Source organism: Mesocricetus auratus, unplaced genomic scaffold (genome assembly GCF_017639785.1).
Source record: "Mesocricetus auratus isolate SY011 unplaced genomic scaffold, BCM_Maur_2.0 Super-Scaffold_100010, whole genome shotgun sequence".
Taxonomy (NCBI): Eukaryota; Metazoa; Chordata; class Mammalia; order Rodentia; family Cricetidae; genus Mesocricetus; species Mesocricetus auratus.
The window spans coordinates 53,095,476-53,119,240 of record NW_024429194.1 but is presented as its reverse complement, the minus strand read 5'-3'; the positions used below and the strand labels follow the sequence as shown (position 1 = coordinate 53,119,240).

Sequence of the window (23,765 nt, the reverse complement as noted above, 5' to 3'; positions counted from 1 at the left end):
TTTTTTCTTTGCCAGCTGCTTTGTTTTTTTTTACCCCGCCAGCCGCCTGGGCTCTGATGCTTGCAGTCCCCAAATAACACACAAGACAATGTATTAATTATGAAGCTGTTGGCCATTTCCTTGTTTCTTACTGGCTAGCTCTTACTTAAGTATTTAACCCATAATTGTTAATCTAAGTATTTCTTTTACCGGAGAAAGGGTCCAAACCTCTTAATACTATGGTGGCTTCATGATGTCTGCTTGTGTCTCTCTTTACTAGAATCCTCCTCAACTCCTAGTCCCACCTATCTTGCTTCCCTATTGGCCAACAGTGCTTTATTGACATATACACAGGACTTCTCCATCACCATACAAAGTTGATTATTGTTCTTTCAAGGTCTGTGAATAATTGTGCTGGGATTTTAATGGGGATTGCATTAAATCTGTATATTGTTTTCGGTAAGATTGCCATTTTTTACTATGTTGATCCTACCTATCAAAGAGCATGAGAGATCTTTCCACCTTTAATTTCTTTGCCAAAAGTTTTAATCAGCTGTAGGAGTTCCCTGGTAGAGTTTTTTGGATCACTTATGTAAACTATCATATCATCTACAAATAGTGAAAGTTTGACCTCTTCCTTTCCAATTTGTATCCCCTTGATCTCCTTTTGTTGTCATATTGCTCTAGCTAGAACTTCAAGTACAATATTGAAGAGGTATGGAGAGAGTGGGCAGCCTTGTCTTGTTCCTGATCTTAGAGGAATTGCGTTGAGTTTCTGTCCATTTAGTTTGATGCTGGCTGTTAGTTTGCTGTATATAGCTTTTATTATGTTGAGGTAAGTTCCTGTTACCCCAGATCTCTCCAAGACCTTTATCATAAAGGGGTGTTGGATTTTGTCAAAGGCTTTTTCAGCATCTAGTGAGATGATCATGTGATTTTTGTTTCTCAGCTTGTTTATAGGGTGGATTACATCGATGGATTTTCGTATGTTGAACCAACCCTGCATGCCTGGTATGAAGCCTACTTGATCATGGTGTATGATTTTTCTGATGTGTTCTTGGATCTGATTTGCCAGTATTTTATTGAGTGTTTTTACATCAATGTTCATGAGGGATATTGGCCTGAAGTTCTCTTTCTTAGTTGTATCTGTGTGTGACTTGGGTATCAAGGTTATTGAAGCCTCGTAAAAAGAGTTGGGCAAAGATCCTTCTGCTTCTATTGTGTGGAATCCTTTGAGAAGAATTGGTATAAGCTGTTCTTTGAATTTCTGGTAGAATTCTGCACTGAGGCCATTTGGACCTGGGCTTTTTTTAGTTGGGAGACTTTTGATGACTACTTCTATTTCCTTAGAGGTTATAGGTCTATTTAAATTGCTTATCTGTTCTTGATTTAATTTTGGCAAGTGATATCTATCCAGAAAATTGTCCATTTCCTTTAGATTTTCAAATTGTGTGGAGTACAGGTTTTCAAAGTATGACCTGACGATTCTCTGGATTTCCTCAGTGTCTGTTGTTATGTCCCTCTTTTTGTTTCTGATTTTGTTAATTTGCATGTTCACACTGTTGTTTGGTAAGTTTGGATAAAGGTTTATCTATCTTGTTGATGTTCTCAAAGAACCAACTCTTCGTTACATTGATTTTTTTTTGTATCGTTTCCCTAGTCTCTGCTTTATTGATTTCAGCCCTCCATTTGATTATTTCCTGGCATCTACTCCTCCTGGGTATATTTGCTTCTTTGTGTTCTAGAGCTTTCAGTTGTGCTGTTAATTCTCTAGTGTAACTATCCTCCAGTTTCTTCATGTGGACACTTCGTGCTATGAACTTCCCTGCTTTTAAAGTGTACCATAAGTTTGGGAATGTTGTGTCATCATTCTCATTGAATTCTAGGAAGTCTTTAATTTCTTTTTTTATTTCTTCATTGACCTAGGAGTGGTACAATTGTGCATTATTCAACTTCCATGATTTTGTAGGGTTTCTGCAGTTTGTGTTGTTGTTGAATTCTAATTTTAATGCATGGTGGTCTGATAAGGTGCATGGAGTTATTCCAATTTTTTTGTACCTGTTGAGGTCTGCTTTGTTGTCAAGTATGTAGTCGATTTTTGAGAAGGTTCCATGTGGTGCTGAGAAGGTATATTTTTTATTTGGATGGAATGTTCTATAGATGTCTGTTAAACCCAATTATGTCATAATTTCTATTAGTTCCTTTCCTTCTTTGTTAAGTTTCTGTCTGGTAGTCCTGTCTAGTGGTGACAGTGGGGTGTTGAAATTTCCAGCTATAAGTGTGTGGGGCTTTATATGTGATTTGAGTGCTAGTAATGTTTCTTTTATGAACGTGAATGCCTTTGTATTTGGGGTATAGAGATTCAGAATTGAAAATAAATGTTGTTGGATGAGTATGAAATGACCTCCTTCATCTCTTTTGATTAATTTTATTTTAAAATCTAATTTGTTAGATATTAGCATTGCTATCCACGCTTGTTTCTTGGATCCATTTGTTTGGAAAATCTTTTCCCAACCCTTAATTCTGAGGTAATGTCTGTCTTTGAGGTTGAGGTATGTTTCTTGTATGCAGCAGAAGGGTGGGTTCTGTCTTCGAATCCATTCTGCTAGCCTGTGTCTTTTTATGGGCAAGTTAAGACCATTAATATTGAGGGATATTAATTACCATTGATTGCTCATTCTTGTTTGTTAGTTGGTGGTAGAATTATATGTGGATTTCCACCTCTTTTTCTTTTGGCCATTGGTAAAGTGGGGTTATCTATTGCTTATGTTTTTCTGGTTGTAAGCTAATTTCCTTGGGTTGGAGTTTTCCATCCAGAACTTTCTGTAGTGCTGGGTTAGTGGATACATATTGCTTAAATCTGGTTTTGTCATGGAATATCTTGTTTTCTCCATCTATAGTGATTGAAAGTTTTGCTGGGTATAGCAGTCTGGGCTGGCATCCATGGTCTCTTTGTGTTAGTAGAATATCTATCCAGGACCTTCTGGCTTTCAGAACTTCTGTGGAGAAGTCAGGTGGGATTCTTATAGGTTTGCCTGTGTATGTTATTTGTATTTTTTCCTTTGCTGCTCTTAATATTCTTTCTTTATTCTGTATGTTCAGTGTTTTTACTATTATGTGGCGAGGGGATTTCCTTTTGTGGTCCACTATTTTTGGTGTTCTGCAGGGTTCTTGTACTTTCATTGGCATGTCTGTCTTTAGGTTGGGAAAGTTTTCTTCTATGATTTTGTTGAATATGTTTTCTGCCCCTTTGAAGTGGTTTTCTTCACCTTTTTCCATACCTATTATTTTTAGGTTTGGCCTTTTCAAGGTGTCCCATATTTCCTGGATATTTTATGTTAGGGATTTGTTGGACTTAAGATTTTCTTTGGTTGATGAATCTATTTCTCCTAGTGTATCTTCAACACCTGAGAGTTGTGTGCAGATCACTGGAAGGTGGGCTGTAAACAGGCCCAGGCCTGTCTATCCCAGTGTGTGGAGAAAGGGACTATGGTGCTGGCAGTCTCTGGGCGGGCTGAGTCCCGTTGGGCTGGGACCCACTGTGCACAGTCCCTAGGTCTCTGGTGGTTCTGCTCAGGGCACCAGAAGGCAGGCTGGAGACAGTCCCATACTTACCTCGCCTGTCCTGTGGATGGAGAATGGGACTTGGAAGCTGGCAGTCTCTGGGCGGGCTAAATCCTGTAGGGCTGGGATCTGCTGAGTGCCGTCCTCAGGACTCTGGTGGTTCTGCTCTGACTTTTTTTTTTTTTTTGGTCCAGTCTATTTGGTGTCCTGTAAGCTTCCTGTACTTTCATAGGCATGTCCTTTTTCAGGTTGGAAAAGTTTTCTTCTATGATTTTGTTGAATATGTTTTTTTGCAACTTTGAGCTGAGCTTCTTTGCCTTCTTCTATACCTGTTATTCTTAGGTTTGTTCTTTTGACGGTGTCCCGTATTTCCTGGATATTTTGTGTTTAGGATTTGTTGGATTTAAGACTTCCTTTGGTCGACAAATCTATTTCTTCAGCGCCTGAGATTCTTTCTTCCATCTCTTGTATTCTGTTGGTTATGCTTGCATCTGTAGTTCTTGATCGGTTACTCAGCTTTTCTATTTCCAGCATTCCCTCAATTTGTGTTTTCTTTATTGCCTCTATTTTGTTTTTCAGGTCTTGAACTGTCTGAATTGTTTCCTTCACCCGTTTGTTTTTTTTTTTTTTTTTTGCTTTTTGGCTTTCTTTAAGAGATTTGTTGATTTCTTGCATTTTTTGGTTTATTTTTTCTTCTATTTCTTTAAGGGCTTTTCTCATATCTTCTTTGAGGGTTGTTTTGAAGGCCATTCTCCTCTGTTTCATCTGTGTTGGGATGTTCAGGTCTTGCTAGTGTAGAGTCCCTGGACTCTGGTGGGGTCATATTGTTTTTTCTGTTATTGACTGTATTTTTATATTGTCGTCTTCCCATCCCTTCTTCTAGTGGGAGCTCATAGGGTCTCTTCCTCTCTTGGTTGCTATGGGTCTAAGAGAACCTCTGGTGGGTTCAACAGGTCCAACACCCCGATAGATCTCACGATGGGTGCAGGTAGGTCTGAAACACTCTAGGCGAGGGGCAGGCCCAGAAAGATCAAAGCAGGGGGATGTCGGGAGTTGGGGCCCTGAGAAGAGCTAACATTCATCTCAAGTAGAGAGCAGGGGGCAGAGGGGACCCAATACTGAGGTGTGGCCAGACTCAGGGTGGTCCTTTCTCGTAGGGTGGGTCCACTCTAGGCTCGGAGCAGACCCAGGAAGATTGAAGCAGGGGGATGTCAGGAGTTGGGGCCCGGCGCAGAGCCCACACCTGGTATCTTCCTTAGTCTTTCCCCATCCCCATCATAGTTTTTGAGATAGAATTTCATGAGCCCGAGAGTTCATGGATAGACAAGGTAGCCAGCTAAGCCCAAGGAATTCTCTAGTCTCTGCCTACCCAGCCTAGGGATTTACAGATACATGCTGCTGCACCCTGGTTGTATGTGGGTGCTGTGGATCAAACTGTATGTTTGTGTGGCACTTTCTAACTGTGCTGTCTTTCCAGCCTCAAAATTAAATTCAGCCAAGTTAAAAATGAAGGTTAACTATGTCATAGGGTTGATCATATTATCTGTAAGCAGGAATTGTCTGACTGCTTCCTTTCCTATTTGTATCTCTTTTATTTTCTTCTCTTGATTATTACTCTAGCTAAAACTTCAAGTGTGTTCACTTTTATGTCATTCCTTATTTTTCAAGAAATTATCCCATTTCCCCTCATTTAATACAATATTCACTACAAACTTTTATGTTGACATATGTTCTTTAAATACCTAGCTTTTCAGTAGTTTGATCGTGTAGGAATAGTAAACCATGTCCAAGGCCTTTACTCCATCTGTTTAAATGATCATATAGTATCTGTCCCTGGGTCTGTGTGCTGTTCCATTTATTGATTATGTATGTTTAACCATCCTTGTATCCCTGTAGTCAGAAACCAACTTCATTTTAGTGTTTGGTGTTTTTCATGTCTTATTGAATTTGATTTGCAAGTGTTTTATTAAGAACTTCTGAATCTGTGTTATCAGGGAAATTGGTCTATCCCTTTCCTTTTTTGTTATTAGGTTTTTTGGTAACTGTTTGAGACAATCTCTTGTTATGTAGAACAAGCTAGCCTCAAGCTCTCCAAGACTCTGCCTCATAAGTGCTGAGATTAAGGGCAAGGACCACCATGTCCAGCTTTTGGTGGTTCTTAGCCAGTTTTGGATGAGGGTAATACTGGCATTGTAGAATGGTAATACTCCTTCCATTTTTGTTGTATGGAATAATTTGAAGACCATTGATATTTCTTCTTAAAGGTGTAGTAGAATTTGGCATTCCTTCCCTTCTGTGTTTCTCTTTGTTGGGAGAGTCTTTATTACTGCTTCAGCCACCTTGTTCATTAGAGATCTATTTAATTTTTTCATGTCATTTTGGTTTAATTTATATGTTTCTAGAAGGTTATCCATTTTTTACACCTGATTTATTTATTTTTGTCATTATTGTTGTTTTTAAGACAGGATTTCTCTGTATAGCCCTGGCTGTCCTGGAACTCACTTTGTAGACCAGGCTGACCTTGAACTCACAGAGACCCACCTATCTCTGCCTCCCAAGTGCTAAGATTTAAAGAATTCATCACCACCACCTGGCTTATCCCTAATTTCTTTATGCAGTTTTTTGAAATGTAAATTCCCAAATATTCCCTAATGGTCCTTAGTATTTTGTTGATTTTTTTTGCAATGTCTCCCTTTTAACTCCTTATTTTATTAATTTTGGATTTTGATTAAGGGTTTGTACATTTTATCATTTCCCAAGAATCAACTCTTGTTCCATTGATTCTTTGCATTGTTCTTTTATTTTAGTGTCTCATTTAATTAATTTGTTATTTTGTTTCATCTGTTGCTTCTGGGCTTGGCTCATTTTTGTTTTGAGTGTATCATTATTTTGCGAGCACTCTGATTCTTACTGTTAGTACTCATGCTATATGTTTATGAATAAAAACTGCCTTAATTCTATCCTTACTTAGATAGGTTGTATTTGTTTCATTTGATTCTCGGGCTTAAAAATATTTCCTCCTGGTTTCTTTAATGGCCCACTGGATATTAAAAGGTAACTGTTCAATCTCAATGTATTTGGAGTTTCCGTAGTGTTACTGGCTACTAGTTTTATTATAGTATGATATATTAAGATCAAAAATTATTTTGATATTTTTGCTTCTGTTAAGACCTGTATTATCACCTAAAATATTACTGATTTTGGAATGGGTTGCAAAAGATTCTGTTATAGTATAGATCTTTCCTTGGCATGTAACATGACTATCCTATCACCATCCTGAACAAAGATACCTTTTCCTGGTAGTCAACCAATGAAATAAGCAGAAAATTATAGGAACATCTGGTTCTGGGGCAATGATGATGGAACTATAACTATTGTCCAGTAGAAGAGGCAGAGAGGGTTGTAAGACTCATACCTGCTAACACAGTCACTACTACGTTCTGCCTCCCAGATGCATGTGATCTTGCAAAGGTTCTACACTAGAGTTCATGGAAAGTTGAAGATTAACTGAAGACAGAACTCTGGTGCTGATTCAGTGCAGTTATTATCATCCATACACCTTAAGGTAACACCTCACCTGTGTTCCTGTAGGCCTGCTAAACTCGGTGATTCCAAGTTGGACTTAGAGTAGGTTTTCCATTGATTCCTATCTGGAGCTAATGGACCTGTATGTACATCTCTCAAGTAAAAGCCATGCACCAACTGCCAAGATGAACATGCACTACACTGCTGATGGAGGGAATGTTCTGTATGTGTTTTTTAAGTGTGTAGTTCATTTTAACTCTGATTTATCTTTTCATCTCAGTTTACGTGATGTATATATTGATGAAAGAGAGATATTAAAAGTCTGGACCTGTCTGTTCCTCTATGTTCACTACTGTTTGTTTTATGAAATTGTTTCAATGTTTGGTACATGTACATTTATAATTGTTATATCTTCTCAATGATCTGCTTCCTGTGTTAATACCTCCAGGCCTTCTTGCTTCTATTTTGGCTTGCAGTCTACTTTATATATAGAACTACACCAGTTTATTTTCTCTTTTATTTGCTTGGTGCATTGATTTCCATTGTTCTACTTTCAGTCTGTGTCTTTTCTAGTAGACATGTTTCTTATTTATAACAAGCGCTTGCATCTAATTTTTCATTCAGTCAGCTGGGTCACACATTTTAACTATAGTAAACATGACTTACAATTATTTATTTTTGAGAGACTTACCGATTACTATGATTTTGTTGATTGTTTTTCTAGTTGGTTTGATTACTGTTTATTCTTCTTTTATTCCTTTTCCATCTTAGGGTGTTGCTGGCTTATTGATTTAGAGATAGTTGATTCTTTTTTACTTCATCTTTATTTATTCCTCATATGGAATTTATTCTTTCCTGTGCTGTTGTGATTGAGACTTTTTTTCAAATTCTCTATGTTTAGGATTCCTTTAGATATTGTTTATATTGCTGACTTGGTGGATATGAATTGTTTTACTTTGATCTTGTCTTGGAATATCTTTGTTTCCCTCATCAATTTTAACATACAGCTTTATCGGATATAGCCGTCTTGGTTGGCAGTTACATACATTTCAAGGCCTGAAATTTCTCATTTCATGCTTTCCAGGGCTTTAGGGTTTCTATTGAGAGGTCTGACTGTATCCTTACATTTACCTCTGTAAACAAATTGATGTTTTGTGTAGCAACTTTTAATATCCTTTGCTTTGTGCTTTTGATGTATAAACTATAGTGTGTCATGGGAAGTTGTTCCCTGGCCATCTCTATTTGTGCTTGTATATTCATTGTTTCCCTAAATTTGGAACATTTCAGCTATAATTTTTATTTTTACCATCTTTAATTTGGGGAAAATTCCAGAATACTTTATTCCTTTTAATTAAAAATGTTATTTCAGACAATGTGTTTTAATCATGTTTTACCCTCCCCAGCTTCTCCCAGATCCCCCACACCTTCATATCCACACTCCACTTTATAGCTTTCTCTCTAACTTTAAAAACTTACGAAAACATGAAAGTTAAAAAGCAATAAGATGCCAGGTGTTGGTGGTGCACACCTTTAATCCCAGCACTCAGGAGGCAGAGGCAGGTGGATCTCTGTGAGTTCAAGGCCAGCCTGGTCTACAGAGCGAGTTCCAGGACAGCCTCCAAAACAATACAGAGAAACCCTGTCTCAAAAAAACTAAAACAAAAAAAAATAAGATGAAAAATTCTCAAAACAAAGCTAAATGAAACAAACCCCCCTTGAAACAAACCCCTCTCACCTTCAAAAAAACCCATAGAGTTAATCTTGTGTTGACCAGTTATTCCTGTGCATGGGGCCTGCCCTGCTATGTGGTTGATGTGCCCCATGATCCTCTATTGGATCAGCTAGAATTTTAAAATAGATTTTCTATGCTGTTAGTTTTTATTCAAACTCCTCCTTTTAATTCCAAGCTCATGTCCCAAGAGCTTTTGAAAGTTGTGGTCATGCTTGTTTTCCTTACTGGTGTCTGGATGCAGTATTTATTCACCTTCCATTATCAATCTTTTTCTTTTGCTTGTTGTGTTATACATTGGACATGTGGTTTTATATACATATATATATAGTGTGTGTGTGTGTGTGTGTGTGTGTGTACATGAGTGGAGACATATGCATGCCCATATATGCACATGCAGAAGCCAGAGAACTGCATGGAGCATCTTCCTCTATATTCTCTATTTTATTCCCATGATGCAAGGCCTCGCTCTGAACCTGAAGCTCTCCTTTTAAGCTATGCCAGTTTGCCAGCATCTGCTTGCTTCTCCCCACCAGGACTGGAGCTACAGGCAGATGTAGGGGTGAGCCCACAATACTGTCCACGAGTAGACCGGGGTACGTGGGACAAGTGAGAATATAAAAGGAAAGGAAAAGCAAAAGCCCTCTCTCTTGGAAGCTAGCCATGTTCCTAGAGCTCCTATCTCCCTGTAAGTAAATTCTATATTCAATAAATATCTTACACCTCCTTTTCCAGATAGCATTCTAACTTCATCAGGCATATATAACCATGCCTGACTTTTACATGGATAATGGAATTGAAACTCTAGTCCTCATGCTTGCAAGGCAGGTGTTCTTTTTTGTTTGTTTGTTTGTTTGTTTTTATGAGACAGGGTTTCTCTGTATTGTTTTGGAGGCTGTCACTCCAGCCCGGCCGGCCTTGACCTCACAGAGATCCGCCTGCCTCTGCCTCCTGAGTGCTGGGATTAAAGGCGTGCACCACCACCGCCCTGCAAGGCAGGTGTTCTTAACCCACTGAGTTCTCTCTCAAGAACATTAATATTCTTTCAGTTGTTTGATCAAACCTATGACTTACGCTTTCTTTGGTGGTTTTTATTTGAGTTTTTCATTTCTAATATTGTTCTTTTTCTTTTTTTAATATCAGTTTCCTTGCTATATTTCTCAAGCATGCTGCTGGCCTACTGACTTTTAAAAATCTATGCTTTGAATTGATTCCCTTGGCTCTTTCATGTGCTTGTTTTTTTTTCCTTGAAATAATTATTTTTTAAAGAGACTTAAGGATTCTTAGTTTAGCATTAAACCATGTCCATCTCTTGCAACGTGGTAACTGATGAGCCATGGCCTTTGGAGGTATCTTGCTCCTTTTACATGTTTCTTGTATTTCTGTGTTGCAGTTTTTGCAACTTAGGATTGAATGTCTGTTCCTATTTCATTTTAGACTCTTCTTAGTAAGCAGCCTACCCTCAATTTCCAGCAACAGTCAGAGTAACACTATGCAGCAGCAACTCTAAACCGAACAAGATACAGAAATACACTAAAAATTGATTTAATTTCAGTAACCATAGAAATGGCAAAGATAATGTGATTATTGCAAGTATACTCTAAAGTAGAAGCAATAAATAAATGGGATAAAAAAGATGGCTTAGTATTAAAGGCACTTGACACAGAAGCCTGATGATCTGAGTTTGATCCCAGGAACCCTTTTTAAGATGAAAGGAGAAAATTGCCTCAACAAAGTTGTCTTCTTGAACTCTGTATGTGTGCTATGACACACACAGTCACACATCATACATTGCATATCACATACAATAATAATATTAATAATAATAATAATAATAATAAATATTTTTTAAAAACAAAGCAAAGTGAAAAAATACTACTTAAACACTTTTTGAATAGGGGAATATACATGTCAGGAAAAGGTGATGTTTTGGAACAGCTTCTTAATGTGTCCTCTAAAACTGTCTGCCAGGTAGAAAGAAGGGATCAGTTGAAGTCTGACTTTCCTACCATTCAGGACAGTGCTAAACCAGGACCCGCAGTCTTTGTTAGATGTCAGAGTTGTCTTCACTTTAGGGCTGTCCATCCCGTGTACCAGAGCCCATGCTAACCACCATTAGCTTTGACTCCTGTCCCAGCAGATTTCTCTATACGCTAAGGACTCCTTAGATCATCTGTCCTTGGGTAGCTCGTGTTGCAGCCAAAGGAAGACCACTGAGTGTGTTTCAGAGGGTGGCAGGCTATCAAATCACTGAGATCTACACAAGGACTGCTCCCGTGCTTTCAAAACCCTTCTCAGGGTCAACCCGCAGATAGAGGGATGAGGCTGAAGGACCCCATTGAGCAGCCAGTGTTAAACCATCAGGGGACCCCCATCTCAGGCTCTAGAGGATGAGTCCACCTGGACATCAAATTCAGCGCTATGAGACTTCATTCATCCTCAAGTGATGGTCTAAGGTCCCAGCATCTTACACAGTTGTTCACTGTACCCTTCACTGCCTAGGGGGAGCCTCCTGTTACTTGAACACCTCTCCAGGTTCTTTGACTTCTGATTGGTCCTTTTATTAGGCCCTAGGGGCAGGGTAGCACAGTCTTTTTTTTTTATTTAAATTAGAAACATGCATGCTTCACATGTCAATCCCAGCTCCCTCTCCCACCCTTCTTCCCTTGTCCCTCCACCAGCCCCTCCCAGCCCCCCACCCAGTCCCCACATCATTCCCCAGGGAGGGTGAGGCCCTCCTTGGGGGCATCTCCAAGGTCTGTCATTTCATCCAGGGCAGGACCTAGGCCCTTCCCCATGTGTCCAGGCTGAGAGAGCATCCCTCTATTTAGAATGGGCTCCCAAAGATCATTCATAAACCATGATAAACACTGATCTACTACCCAAGGCCCTGGTGATTTCTGTCGCCTCCTCACTGAGACCATATTCATGGAGTCTGGATCAATCCCCTGTTGGTCTCTCAGGCATCAGTCTGGGATTCAAGAGCTCTCCCCCCTTATCTGGTCAGTTGTCTTTGTGGGTTTCACCATCATGGTCTTGACCCCTTTGTTCATCACTCCTCCATCTCTGGCACTAGGTTCCAAGAGTACAGTTCAGTGTTTAGGTGTGGGTATCGGTGTCTGCTTCCATCAGTCACTGGATGAAGGTTCTAGGATGGCATATAAGGTAGTCATCAACCTTACTGTCAAGGAGGGGCAATTAATGTAGTCTTTCCACTATTACTTTGCCAGTTGGTGTTATCCTTGTAGATTTCTGTAGATCTCACTAGTGTCAGCTCTCTCCTCAAGCCTATAATGACTCAATCTCTCATCCTGCTCTTCTCTATTCTTACCTCAACTCAACCTTCCTGCTCCCCCATACCTTCATCTCATGTTTGCTTATCCCCCTCTCTTTTTCTTGGCTCCCTCTCCCCCTCCTGATGTTGCCAATCTTCTCAGGAGATCTTGCCTCATTCCACTTCTCTGGGGTATCATGCATCTTTCTTGGGAACCTACCTGTTTCCCAGACTCATTGGCACTGGGATTGTAGGTTGACACTCCCCTGATCCATGCCTAAAATCCATATATATGAGTGAGTACATATCATGTTTGTCTTATTGTGTCTGTGTTACCTCACTCAGGATGGTTTCCTCTAGTGCCATCCATTTGCCTGCAAATTTCAAGATTCCATTGTTTTTTTTCCCGCTGAGTAGAACTCCATTGTGTAAATGTACCACATTTTCTGTATCCACTCTTCAGTTGAGGGGCATCTAGGTTGTTTCCAGGTTCTGGCTATTACAAATAATGCTGCTATGAACATAGTGGAACAGATGCCCTTGTTGTATGAATGTGCATCTTTTGGGTATATGCCTAAGAGTGGAATTGCTGGGTCTTGTGGTAGACTGATTCCTATTTTCCTGAGGAATCGCCACACTGATTTCCATAGTGTCTGTACAAGTTGGCACTTCCACGAGCAGTGGAGGAGTGTTCCCCTTTCTCCACATCCTCTCCAGCACAAACTGTCATTGGTGTTTTTGATTTTAGCCATTCTGACAGAAGTAAGGTGATATCTCAGAGTTGCTTTGATTTGCATTTCCCTTATGGCTAATGATGTTGAACACTTTCTCAAGTGTCTCAGTGCCATTTTATACTCTCTATTGAGAATTCCCTATTTAGTTCAGTTTCCCATTTTTTAATTGGATCCTTTGATGTTGTGGAGACTTGATTTTTGAGTTCTTTGTAAATTTTGGAGATCAGCCCTCTGTCAGATATGGGGTTAGTGAATATCTTTTCCCAATCTGTGGGGCATCTTTTTGTCTTGCTGACTGTGTCTTTTGCCTTACAGAAGCTTCTCAGTTTCAGGAGGTCCCATTTATTTTCTATCTCAGTGTTCTATCCCACTTTCTCTTCTAGCAGGTTCAGTGTGGTTGGATTTATGTTGAGGTCTTTGATCCATTTAGACTTAAGTTTTGTGCATGGTGATAGACATGTATCTATCTGCAGTCTTCTACATGCCAGCATCCAGTTATGCCAGCACCATTCGTTGAAGATGCTATTTTTTTCCATTGTATAATTTTAGCTTTTTTGTCGAAAATCAGGTGTTCATAGGTTTGTGAATTAATCTCGGGGCTTTCAATTCGATTCCATTGGTCTACCTGTCTATTTTTATGCCAATACCAAGCTGTTTTCAGGACTATAACTCTATAATAGAGCTTGAAGTCAGGGAAGGTGATGCCTCCTGACATTGCTTTGATGAGCAGGGTTGTCTTGGCTATTCTGGTTTTTTTGTTTTTCCATATAAAGTTGAGAATTGTTCTTTCAAGGTCTGTGAAGAATTGTGCTGGGATTTTGATGGGGATTGCATTGAGTCTGTAGATTGCTTTTGGCAGGACTGCCAATTTTACTATATTGATCCTGCCTATCCAACAGCATGGGAGATCTTTCCATTTCCTGGTGTCTTCTTTGATTTCTTTCTTTAAAGACTCAAAGTTCTTTCGATACAGGCCTTTCACTTGTTTGGTTAGCGTTACACCCAGGTATTTTATGTTGTTTGTGGCAATTGTAAAGGGTGATGTTTCTCTGATATTTTTTCTCGGCCCTTTTATCGTCTGTATATAGTAGGGCTACTGATTTTCTTGAGTTGATCTTGTAGCCTGCCACTTTGCTGAAGGTGTTTATCAGCTGTAGGAGTTCCCTGGTAGAGGTTTTTAGGTCACTTATGTAAACTATCATATCATCTGCAAGTAGTGAAAGTTTTACTTCTTGCTTTTCAATTTGTGTCCCCTTGATCTCTTTTTGTTGTCATATTGCTCTAGCTAGAACTTCCAGTACAATATTGAAGAGGTATGGGGAGAGGGGACAGCTTTGTCTTGTTCATGATCTTAGAGGAATTGCCTTGAGTTTCCATTCAGTTTGATGTTGGCTGTTGGTTTGCTGTATATAGCTTTTATGATGTTTAGGTATGTTCCTGTTATCCTGGATCTCTCCAAGATCTTTATCATGAAGGGGTGCTGGATTTCATCAAAGGCTTTTTCAGCATCTAGTGAGATGATCATGTGATTTTTGTTTCTCAATCTGTTTATATGGTGGATTACATTGATGGATTTTTCGTATGTTGAAATATCCCTGCATCCCTGGAATGAAGCCTACTTGATCATGGTGTATGATGTTTCTGATGTGTTCTTGGATCTGTTTTGCCAGTATTTTATTGAGTATTTTTGCATCAATGTTCATGAGAGATATTGGTCTGAAGTTCTCTGTCTTAGTTCTGTCTTTGTGTGGCTTGGGTATCAATGTTATTGAAGCCTCATAAAAAGAGTTTAGCAAAGACCCTTCTGCTTCTATTGCATGGAATACTTTGAGGAAAATTGGTATAATCTGTTCTTTGAATTTCTGGTAAAATTCTGAGCTGAAGCCATCTGGGCCTGGACTTTTTTTGGTTGGGAGACTTTTGATGACTGTTTCTATTTCCTTAGGTGTTATAGGACTATTTAAATTGCTTATCTGTTCTTGATCTAATTTTAATTTTGATAAATGATATCTATCCATAAAATTGTCCATTTCCTTTAAAATTTCAAATTTTGTGGAGTATAGCTTTTCAAAATATGACCTGATGATCCTCTGGATTTCCTCACTGTCCATTGTTATGTGTCCCTTTTCATTTCTGATTTTGTTAATTTGCATGTTTGGTAAGTTTGGACAAAGGTTTGTCTATCTTGTTGATTTTCTCAAAGAACCAACTCTTCGTTACATTGATTCTTTGTATCATTTTTCTAGTTTCTATTTTATTGATTTCAGCCCTCAATTTAATTATTTCTTGGCATCTGCTCCTCTGGGCTGAGTTTGCTTCCTTTTGTTCTAGAGCTTTCAGTTGTGCTGTTAATTCTCTATTCTCCAGTTTCTTCATGTGGGCACTTAGTGCTATGAACTTTCCTCTTAGCACTGCTTTCAAAGTGTCCCATAAGTTTGGGTATGTTGTGTCTTCATTCTCATTGAATTCTAGGAAGTCTTTAATTCTAGGAAGTCTTTAATGTCTTTTTTTATTTCTTCTTTGACCCAGGAGTGGTGCAATTGTGTATTATTCAATTTCCATGAGTTTGCAGGGTTTCTGCAATTTGGGTTATTGTTGAATTCTAACTTTAAGGCATGATACACAGAGTTATTCCAATTTTTTTGTACCTGTTGAGGTTTGCTATGTTGCCAAGTATGTGGTTGATTTTTGAGAAAGTTCTGTGTGGAGCTGAGAAGAAGGTATATTCTTTTGTGTTTGGATGGAGTGTTCTATAGATGGCTGTTAAACCCAATTGGGTCATAACTTCTATTAGTTCCTTTGTATCCTTGTTAAGTTTCTGTCTTGTGGTCCTGTCTAGTGGTGTTGAAGTCTCCCACTACAATTGTGTGAGGTTTTATATGAGGGTAGCACAGTCTTAACCAATAATTTCCCTCTCTAAATGACACATAGCCAAGATTAGAGGAGCTGTTTACCACTCTATTTGGTGGCCTGAAGCTGAGAGAGAAGGGCCTAAAAATGAGACAGGTTAGAGTCTCATCCAATAGCCAACTTTAGTGTGAGCATCAGACAATTTATACTCGAGGGTTAAGAATCACATGGTATAGTGTTCAATCACAAGGACAAGCCACACGTGGCAAAAACATGTTTTTTTCATAGAGGCATATAAGCAAATAAATAAATCAGCTATAATGAATAAAGTGATCTCACTGCAATCCACAACACGTAGGAGGGGCACAAGCACACATTCCAAGAATAATTCCAAGTTTCGAAGAAACAGAGGTCACTAGAGACTCTTGTCTGTTTTCTTGGAGTCTTCTCACAAGCACTCAGAGTTCCCGGTGAACAGCTCCATTCTTAAAATGTGTTCTGATGGGGAGTAGCAAAATAGAGACAGTTACTATCACAGCAGATGTCTCAGTGGGTCAGAGGCATGGCCTGCTGGCTTTCCCCTTGGGTAGTGCTTCTGATTCCCCTGTACTAACCAGGGAGTCAGACTGAAGGCCTGTGCTGCTTGCTCTTCCACCATTGTCAGTATTCTGTTTCCTGTACTTTCCCCTGTCCTTTAACTCCCTGGGAGTCCCCTCTTCCTATCTTTATCTCTGCTCTGACTTTTCTCATTTGCCTAGACTCACCAAGGCAACTTCTTATGTCTATCTTAGTCTGGAATTGTTTCCATTTTCCAAAGTCACAAAACTTTTATTTAGCTCCATTGTTTTACTCTTGTGTGTATGCGTTTTCATTTAATTTAGTTACATAAATAAACACTTGTGGCATTTATTTATTTAAGTGGATAAGCATGCTTAATTATTCATGTTTATTCTCTAAATGTCGGTGTCTTCCTACAATCACTGATTGGTTGTGTTTTAGAAAGTTATGCATTATTTCTGTTTTCCTTCCAAGATGAAATCCATTCTTGGGAAAAATGAGGAAGAGCTGGCCCAAGCTGTGAAGTGTCGAGATGCTGCCCTGAAAGAGAGCCAGAAGTTGAGAGGGGACCTGGAAGCTTTGGAGGACAGGGAGAGCAAGAAGGCAAGGTGTCCTCTCTGAACATCCTTTTCCAACAGGGCCCATGAGAAGCCTGGCAAGCCGCATCCCCTAACTTCCTTTTCCATCCATGGGAAGGGGAGCTGTGACCAGTGAAGGGCTGACATTGTTTAAAAATTTCCATAATGATGCACTATGACTACACGAAAAAGTCTGATTATTTTCTATTGAATTCTGTCTGATTTTGGTAGTAATCACCTTCTGCGGGTGTTTTACTTATCTAATTTCTACGGATTTTTAATACAGGGTCTGCCCATGTAGCCCAGGCTGGTCTGAAAGTGTCTATCATGTGTTAGTCCCTTGTCATCCCTGACCTGAGCTGGAATTACAGGCAGCTGCCATCCTGCCAAGCCTCTTCTTTGTGTTTAGTGTCATATGACACCACAGTGCTGCTTCTCCTTGAGGTTCCTGTGCTCCTGTGTGACTTAGCACAAGCAGAAGTCCTCTCCCAAACAGCTTTTTAAAATGTGTTTAGAATTTTTCATTCACACATTGTAATTGTGTGTATTTATTAGATATTATATGACATTTTCATGCATCTATAAAACTTAAATCATACCAGAATACTTAGCATACCTGTCACCTCAAATGTATCATTCCTTTGTGTCAGGAACATTCCGTAAATCCCTTACTAGCTACTTATACTGTTTGTATGTGAAACATTCAACTAATTCTTGGCAGCTATGTTGTCTTACTGACTTTAAAAAGCACTAGGAGTTTGCCTCCTATCCAGTAACACCACTGTAACTGCCCTGTGTCCATCCTCCACCACCTTTCTTAAGCTCTCGCAGACACCATTTTCTACTTCTTTGAGGTCAGGGTTTTAGCTTCCACATTTAAGTGAGCATATATGATACATATCTTTCTATGCCTGAGTTATTTCAGTTCAATCTAATGTCTGCTACTTCTACCCATGTTAGTGCAAATGTCAGAATTGTTATTCTTATGTGTGAATGAAACATATATATAATATGTATATATTTCATATAAAATTTGTTTTTATGTGGATGTATGTGGGTGTACTGTAGAGGTCAGAGGGAAATTTACAGGAGTTAGTTCTCTCCTTCCATCATAGAGGTCCCAGAGAGAGAACTCAGGTCATCAGACTTACTGACCAGTGCTTTATACTCTGAACAATTTTGCTGACCCATCCCAAACTTCTTGACAGCCAGCGATAAGTATCTTTGAAAAGGGAGACCTATGGCCACATCATTCCTTAGCAGCTTCCACTTTCTCCCCAAGTCTTTATCCTCAGATAATTTCAGATGTGCTTTCCTTTTCTGAGCCCATCAGAAGACAGCTGAGCATACTTACAGAGATCGATTCTGAGCCAAAGAAGTTGTTGGCCCCGTATATCCATGTAACTTAGCTGTGCTGTGGCACTAGGCAGGCAGCTGCCACATTTCCGTTTCTTTTTCTGAAAGCAGAATAACTTAAAGAAACAAAAGTGAAATATACTTTCCCCTATTTCTATCTTGTTTCATTTTCTTTTAGGTGGGAAACTTTCAGCGGCAGTTAGCAGAGGCTAAAGAAGACAACTGCAAAGTCACAATCATGCTGGAAAATGTGTTGGCATCTCACAGTAAGATGCAGGGAGCTCTGGAGAAAGTCCAGATGGAGCTCGGGCGGAGGGATTCAGAGATCGCAGGCCTCAAAAAGGAAAGGTACCACATTTATGTTTCTGCTGTATCTAGGAAGGACATGAAGCCTCTTGAGTACATTTACTTTGAAAAACTATTAGAATGGTGTTTAAAGAACTGACAGTCTAGGGGCTAAACCTGCACTTAAAAAGTCCAAGTGGCATTCCTTGAACTTTGTGGACTATTTTAACCTTGCTACTTTTCTGCATCACTTAAGCCCAATTCTGTCCTTGGCTCTACAGAATAATGTCAAGAAAATTAAGTTGGGCTAGAGATCTAGAGAGCATGCTCAGTGGTTGAACTTGGGGATCATGTTCTAGAGCCCCCCACACACACAGTCAAACTTGAAGCTAAGCATCTTATTACTAATTTATTACTTTAATATTTCAAGATTAATAATAATTTTATGTTAATCATCCTGAGAATTAACTTTAGCTGTGCTTTATTAGTGAACATCAATGTTTCAAAATTACATAAAATGAAAATCAATTTATTAGAAAATTACAAAAATTGTTTGAGGCTGATAATGCCTCCGGAAAAATTATGTATATTACTGGCTCATATTGCTTCTACGTTATGAGAAAACAAGTTAATTGTATCTTCTTTACCATGCTTATCTTTATTTTTGCATATTATAAAAGTGTTGATATACTACCTTAAATTTTAAAAAAGGCAAGAGAATAGTATATAAAATAGTTTACTTGTCACATTTCAAAATAGCTATTATATTTAGAAGCAAAAGTTTCAACAGCAGGCCAAACCTTACCCAACTGGTAAAGCAGTATACTAAATTGACATCCCCGAAGTCAGTCATGGATTCATAGCCTAATGACTAAGTGTGACTGAGTCACACATGGGACAAGATTTTATATCCTTGTGAGCCTTTCTTTTTTGCCCTGAAGATGAAGGAACAATGATTACTTAACAACTTTCTGATATTCTGAGCAGGTGCAGCTACTACTATTAATGCTGTCTGAGCTTCCAAGAAAAAGGTGTCCTGGCACTTCCAAGTGGTGTCATCATTCCTGTACACTTCTTTACAATAATTTCTTATGCTTTCTATTTTCAGGTCTCTAAATCAACAAAGAGTCCAGAAGCTGGAAGCAGAAGTGGACCAGTGGCAGGCCAGGATGCTGATTGTGGAGGCTCAGCACAGCAGTGAGGTAGAGGCCAGCTGTCAGAGCTGGCCACACTGACCTACTCAGTTTTGTTGTGACATTACTATTTTAGAAAATTGAAATGAAATAGAAAGTTCCTTTTCATTCAGTTAAGAGTCTTGGACAATGACATTTATGAACAGGAAATAGGTAATGAATCATAACTTTGATTTGTTTTTCTCTTTCATTGTTCACATTATTCTCATTTATCAATGCACAGGTTATTTCAGGAGTTAAATGTCTTAGAAAACAACCCATAATCTCACAGCTAGATGATGACACTGGTAGTGAGCAGACATGCACACACACGTGTGCCCACTGTATGTACTCACACATGGCTTACAACAAACATGAATAGGCCTTTTGATGTTTACTTATTTGGAGGTCAGCACACATGTGCCAAGTGCAGAGGTCATATGGCAGCTTGTGGGAATCCATCCCCTCTTGTAGGTAGAAGTGATTGAACTCAAGCTGGTTAGCTGGGTGGCAGGTGCCTTCCCCCACTGAGCCTTTGCAGTAGCCCTTAAATAAGCCTACAAGGAATAGTTGCCAGTTTTTTACCTCCTAGAGAATGAGACCAGAAGGTGATGCAATCAGTTAGAGAACAATTTAACTGGCTAAACTTTTGAAAATCAAGACAATGTAAGCTAGCTCTATTTTCCAGTGCTCTCCGATCTCCGGGAGAATTGCCTTCTGATAGTCAACTTAGGCAATGATGGTTGTAAGTTGCTGTGTGTGCATTATATATTTTACCTAGAGTATTTGTTTCTAGTTCCAACTGATCATTTCCATGGCACTTACAGAGAAAGTATATGGAGCAAAGATTGTTGTACTGACTGCCTTGGACTAACAGGTGTTCTCCTCCCTTTCAGATGGAGCCACTCCAGAAGTCTCTAGATATAACTAGAGAGGACAACAGGAAACTGGCCTTGAGCCTAGAGCAGGCTCTCCAGACAAATGGCCATCTGCAGTCTAAGCTAGATCACATCCAAGACAAACTGGAAAGCAAAGAACTTGAGCGGAAGAATTTAGAAGCATTCAAGTAAGGGTCGTATATTCACAGTGAGATTGGGGAAGAGCCTCTGGAGGAGTAAGTGGCTTGTTCACATAAGGTAGTGAAGCCTTTTCTCTTTCATGGTAAGCGAGCACACAAAGCTGAACAGCACAGGTGACAGGTGCTGGAGCGTGCCTGTGTGTGTCTCCTTTCCAGTTCTTCCTCACCCATTATCTAGATGATTCTTTGTGACGTTAACCCAAAATTTAAAGACTACTGTGGGGGACACGCACATGTTCTGCCTAGCTTAATCCATTCTTTAAAAGCATTATTTGAGCCAGGTGTGGGAGGCACACTGATAGTTAGAAGGCTGAGGCAGGAAGATCATGAGCTTGAGGCCATCATGGGCTATATAGTAAGATCCTGTCTCAAGAAAGCCAAAGTAAGAGATAGCTCAATCGGTAGAGGCACTTGTGTGGGGCAGATGACCTGAGATCTATCCCCAGACTTACAAGAACCAACTCCCAAGAATTGTCCTCTGACATGTGTGTCCATGGCATGTGTGCTTGCACACACTTATAAACAAAAATTAAGGAAACCAAAATAAATAATACAGATTTGGGCAAGGAATCACAGTAGTCTGAGTGAATCTACCCATGCAGGACTGGAATCACCTCATCTAAGTTTTGTTACAAACAGTATGACAGTAAATATGATTTAGACACTGGCATTATTCTATGGACATTTATGCTTAGGGAGACACATGTAGAACCTCATTCTTGTCACTGCTTGCACGTGCCAAAGCAGGATCAGGGCAGAGAAGGTACTTTCCGTACATGAAATCTGTGCAAAGTTTATTTTCTGGTCAAATGTTACTGTCACACAGCTGTGCAGAAAATCATTTAAAAATCCACCAAAGTCAAATAAATTATTTTGCTAGTGAGTCATTCCTGTCCCTGACTATCCTGAAAATTCTTTAGGTACTCTTTTGGTTTTTCTGTTCATTTGTTTGTTTTGTCCTATTCAGGTTTGTTTGTTTTTATTTTATCTTATTTTACAATTAGTTTTCTTCCTGTTTTTTTCCAATAAGAGCAAGAAAGGATGTAGATTTGGGGAAGAGGGGTGATCTGGGAGGAAGTGACAGAGGGGAACCATAATCAGAATAAATTACAAGAAAAATATTTTCAATTCAAAAAGACAAAGAATAATCCTTCCTGTCACTTTTGGTAAGATGATTATTGCAAGGTCAGTGACAGGGAAGTAAGGTGAGACTGAGGCCTGTGGCATTGCTTCAAATGTGTCTGTCTACTGCTTATCACTCCATTTCATCAAAGGACCCTACCTCACCTGAGACTTGCCAACCTCTTGATAGTGTGCAGAGTTCTACTAATCGGTGTTCACACTCAGGAAGAAAGATCAAGCGTGGGAAATTATGTTTTAGACACATTGGTTTTGAGATAGAATTATGAGATGTAGAAATGCAGGTTCGTTCTGCAAAGAGGTCACGATTGGAATTCATCTTTATAAGTATGGGAAAGTATAGGTAGAATGGAGGTCAGAGGGTGGCACTGATTTCAAGAAGGAAGAGGCCAGAGAAGGAGTCATTGAGCTTTTGTAGGTGCTATCTACTGAGAATCCTCAGATAACCCATTTCAGTAGCTCTAGAAGAGTACACAGAATCTCCTAGATCAGGAAAATTCCTCATCTTAAAGAAGCAAAACTCAGATGGTGAGGAGAGGCAGGCAGGAGGGCAGTGAGAGGATGAAGGCTGTGTGTGAAGAAGAGTGCTTCTGCTGCATTCCTTCCTTCCTGCTCTACAGAGAGAGCTTGGACTCGGATCAGGAGCTCTCCACTGAACTCCAGGAAACCCAAGAATTGAAGGGTTGTCAGTGAGTTTGAGATTAGGCAAGTATGCCTCACCAAAACCAGAAAACTGTTTCAGGAACTAACCGTGCAATGATGGTCTAATGGCTGCCTCAGAAGAAAACAAGAGCTGGATTCAAATATGTTCTTATTCCATGAGGCCCACAATTAACAGCACTGTATGTACTGAATAGATGTCACACCTTTAATCCCAGCAACCAGAAGCTAGGAGTGGTGGTACACACCTTAAGTTCTAGGACTCAGGATTAAGAGGTAGATTGATCTCTCTGAGTTCAGTGATACATCGGATTGAATCAGTCTAAGAGTAACAACAGGTCACATACTTTTAATCCCAGTACTAGAGGGGTATAAAAGATAGAAGCAGGGTCTTCAGTATTCAGTAGGAGCATTCATTCTCCAACCACACTGAAGATAGGAGCATTCAGCCACGCTGAGAGGCAGCAGGATCAGCCCATTCACCTGAGGTAGAGGTAAGAGCTAGTGGCTGACTACTGTGCATTTCTGAACTTCAGCTTGAAGCTGGAACCTCAGAATCAGTCTGTGGGTCTTTTATTTTTTTGTGTTACAGATAAGTATGGTATGGGAGGAGTGTAGAGATGAAATAACAAAACAATATCTCACCAATGACTTCAGATTGTCCATTCCTTTATGTGGTGTTATTAGGAAATGTATCAGTGGGGCAGTGAGATGTTAAGTGGGTAACTGGGCTTGCCATGGAGCCTGATAGGACCTGAAAATCAATTCCTACAGGTTGTCTTCTGATACCACATGTGCATACACACACACACACACACACACACACACACACACACACACACACACAAGTTGCCTCATCCCCACACCAAGCCAGTGCTGCAAGTGGACAAATGGAATCCATTAGCAGAGGCTTTTCTGGAGGCACATGGGGAAGATGGACACACAATCCAACACACAGAAGACATGCTCAGAGGGAAGGGATTGCAGGCAAGGTAGCCACCCACCCTGAGAAACACTGGTACCTCAGGAGAGTCACATGCTAGGTCAGTCTAGGGATGGAAGGAGCCACTGCTCACATCCATGGGTGTTAACTTTTCATGTGTCCTTATAGGAGTAGAAAGTGTAGACATCACACACATTTTACTTGCCATTTCAGGGAATTTCAACATTTTCAGAAACCTAATCATGGATCTTGACCAAAGAACCCAAACTAAGAATGTTGATCAGTTAGGTGAAGGCCTCGCGTGTCAAAGGAAAGGATGCTGGTCAGTTAGATGAAGGCC

The 23,765-nt window shown here is 39.7% G+C and overlaps 1 protein-coding gene across 15 annotated transcripts in view; it reads left to right on the top strand.

Annotated features, from left to right (window-relative positions):
* The window catches only part of Ccdc150 (coiled-coil domain containing 150), a 124,569-nt gene that overhangs the window by 59,184 nt on the left and 41,620 nt on the right, over positions 1-23,765 (top strand). For all 15 annotated transcript variants that reach the window (XR_005879937.1, XR_005879936.1, XR_002385094.2 and 12 more), the window contains 4 exons: positions 16,688-16,816; positions 18,326-18,495; positions 19,541-19,634; positions 20,501-20,670. Coding sequence is in view for 8 of the 15 variants with exons in the window: in XM_040753627.1 (XP_040609561.1) it covers positions 16,688-16,816; positions 18,326-18,495; positions 19,541-19,634; positions 20,501-20,670 (563 nt within the window). In the remaining 7 variants the exon portion in view is untranslated. The remainder of the gene's footprint in view (positions 1-16,687; positions 16,817-18,325; positions 18,496-19,540; positions 19,635-20,500; positions 20,671-23,765) is intronic.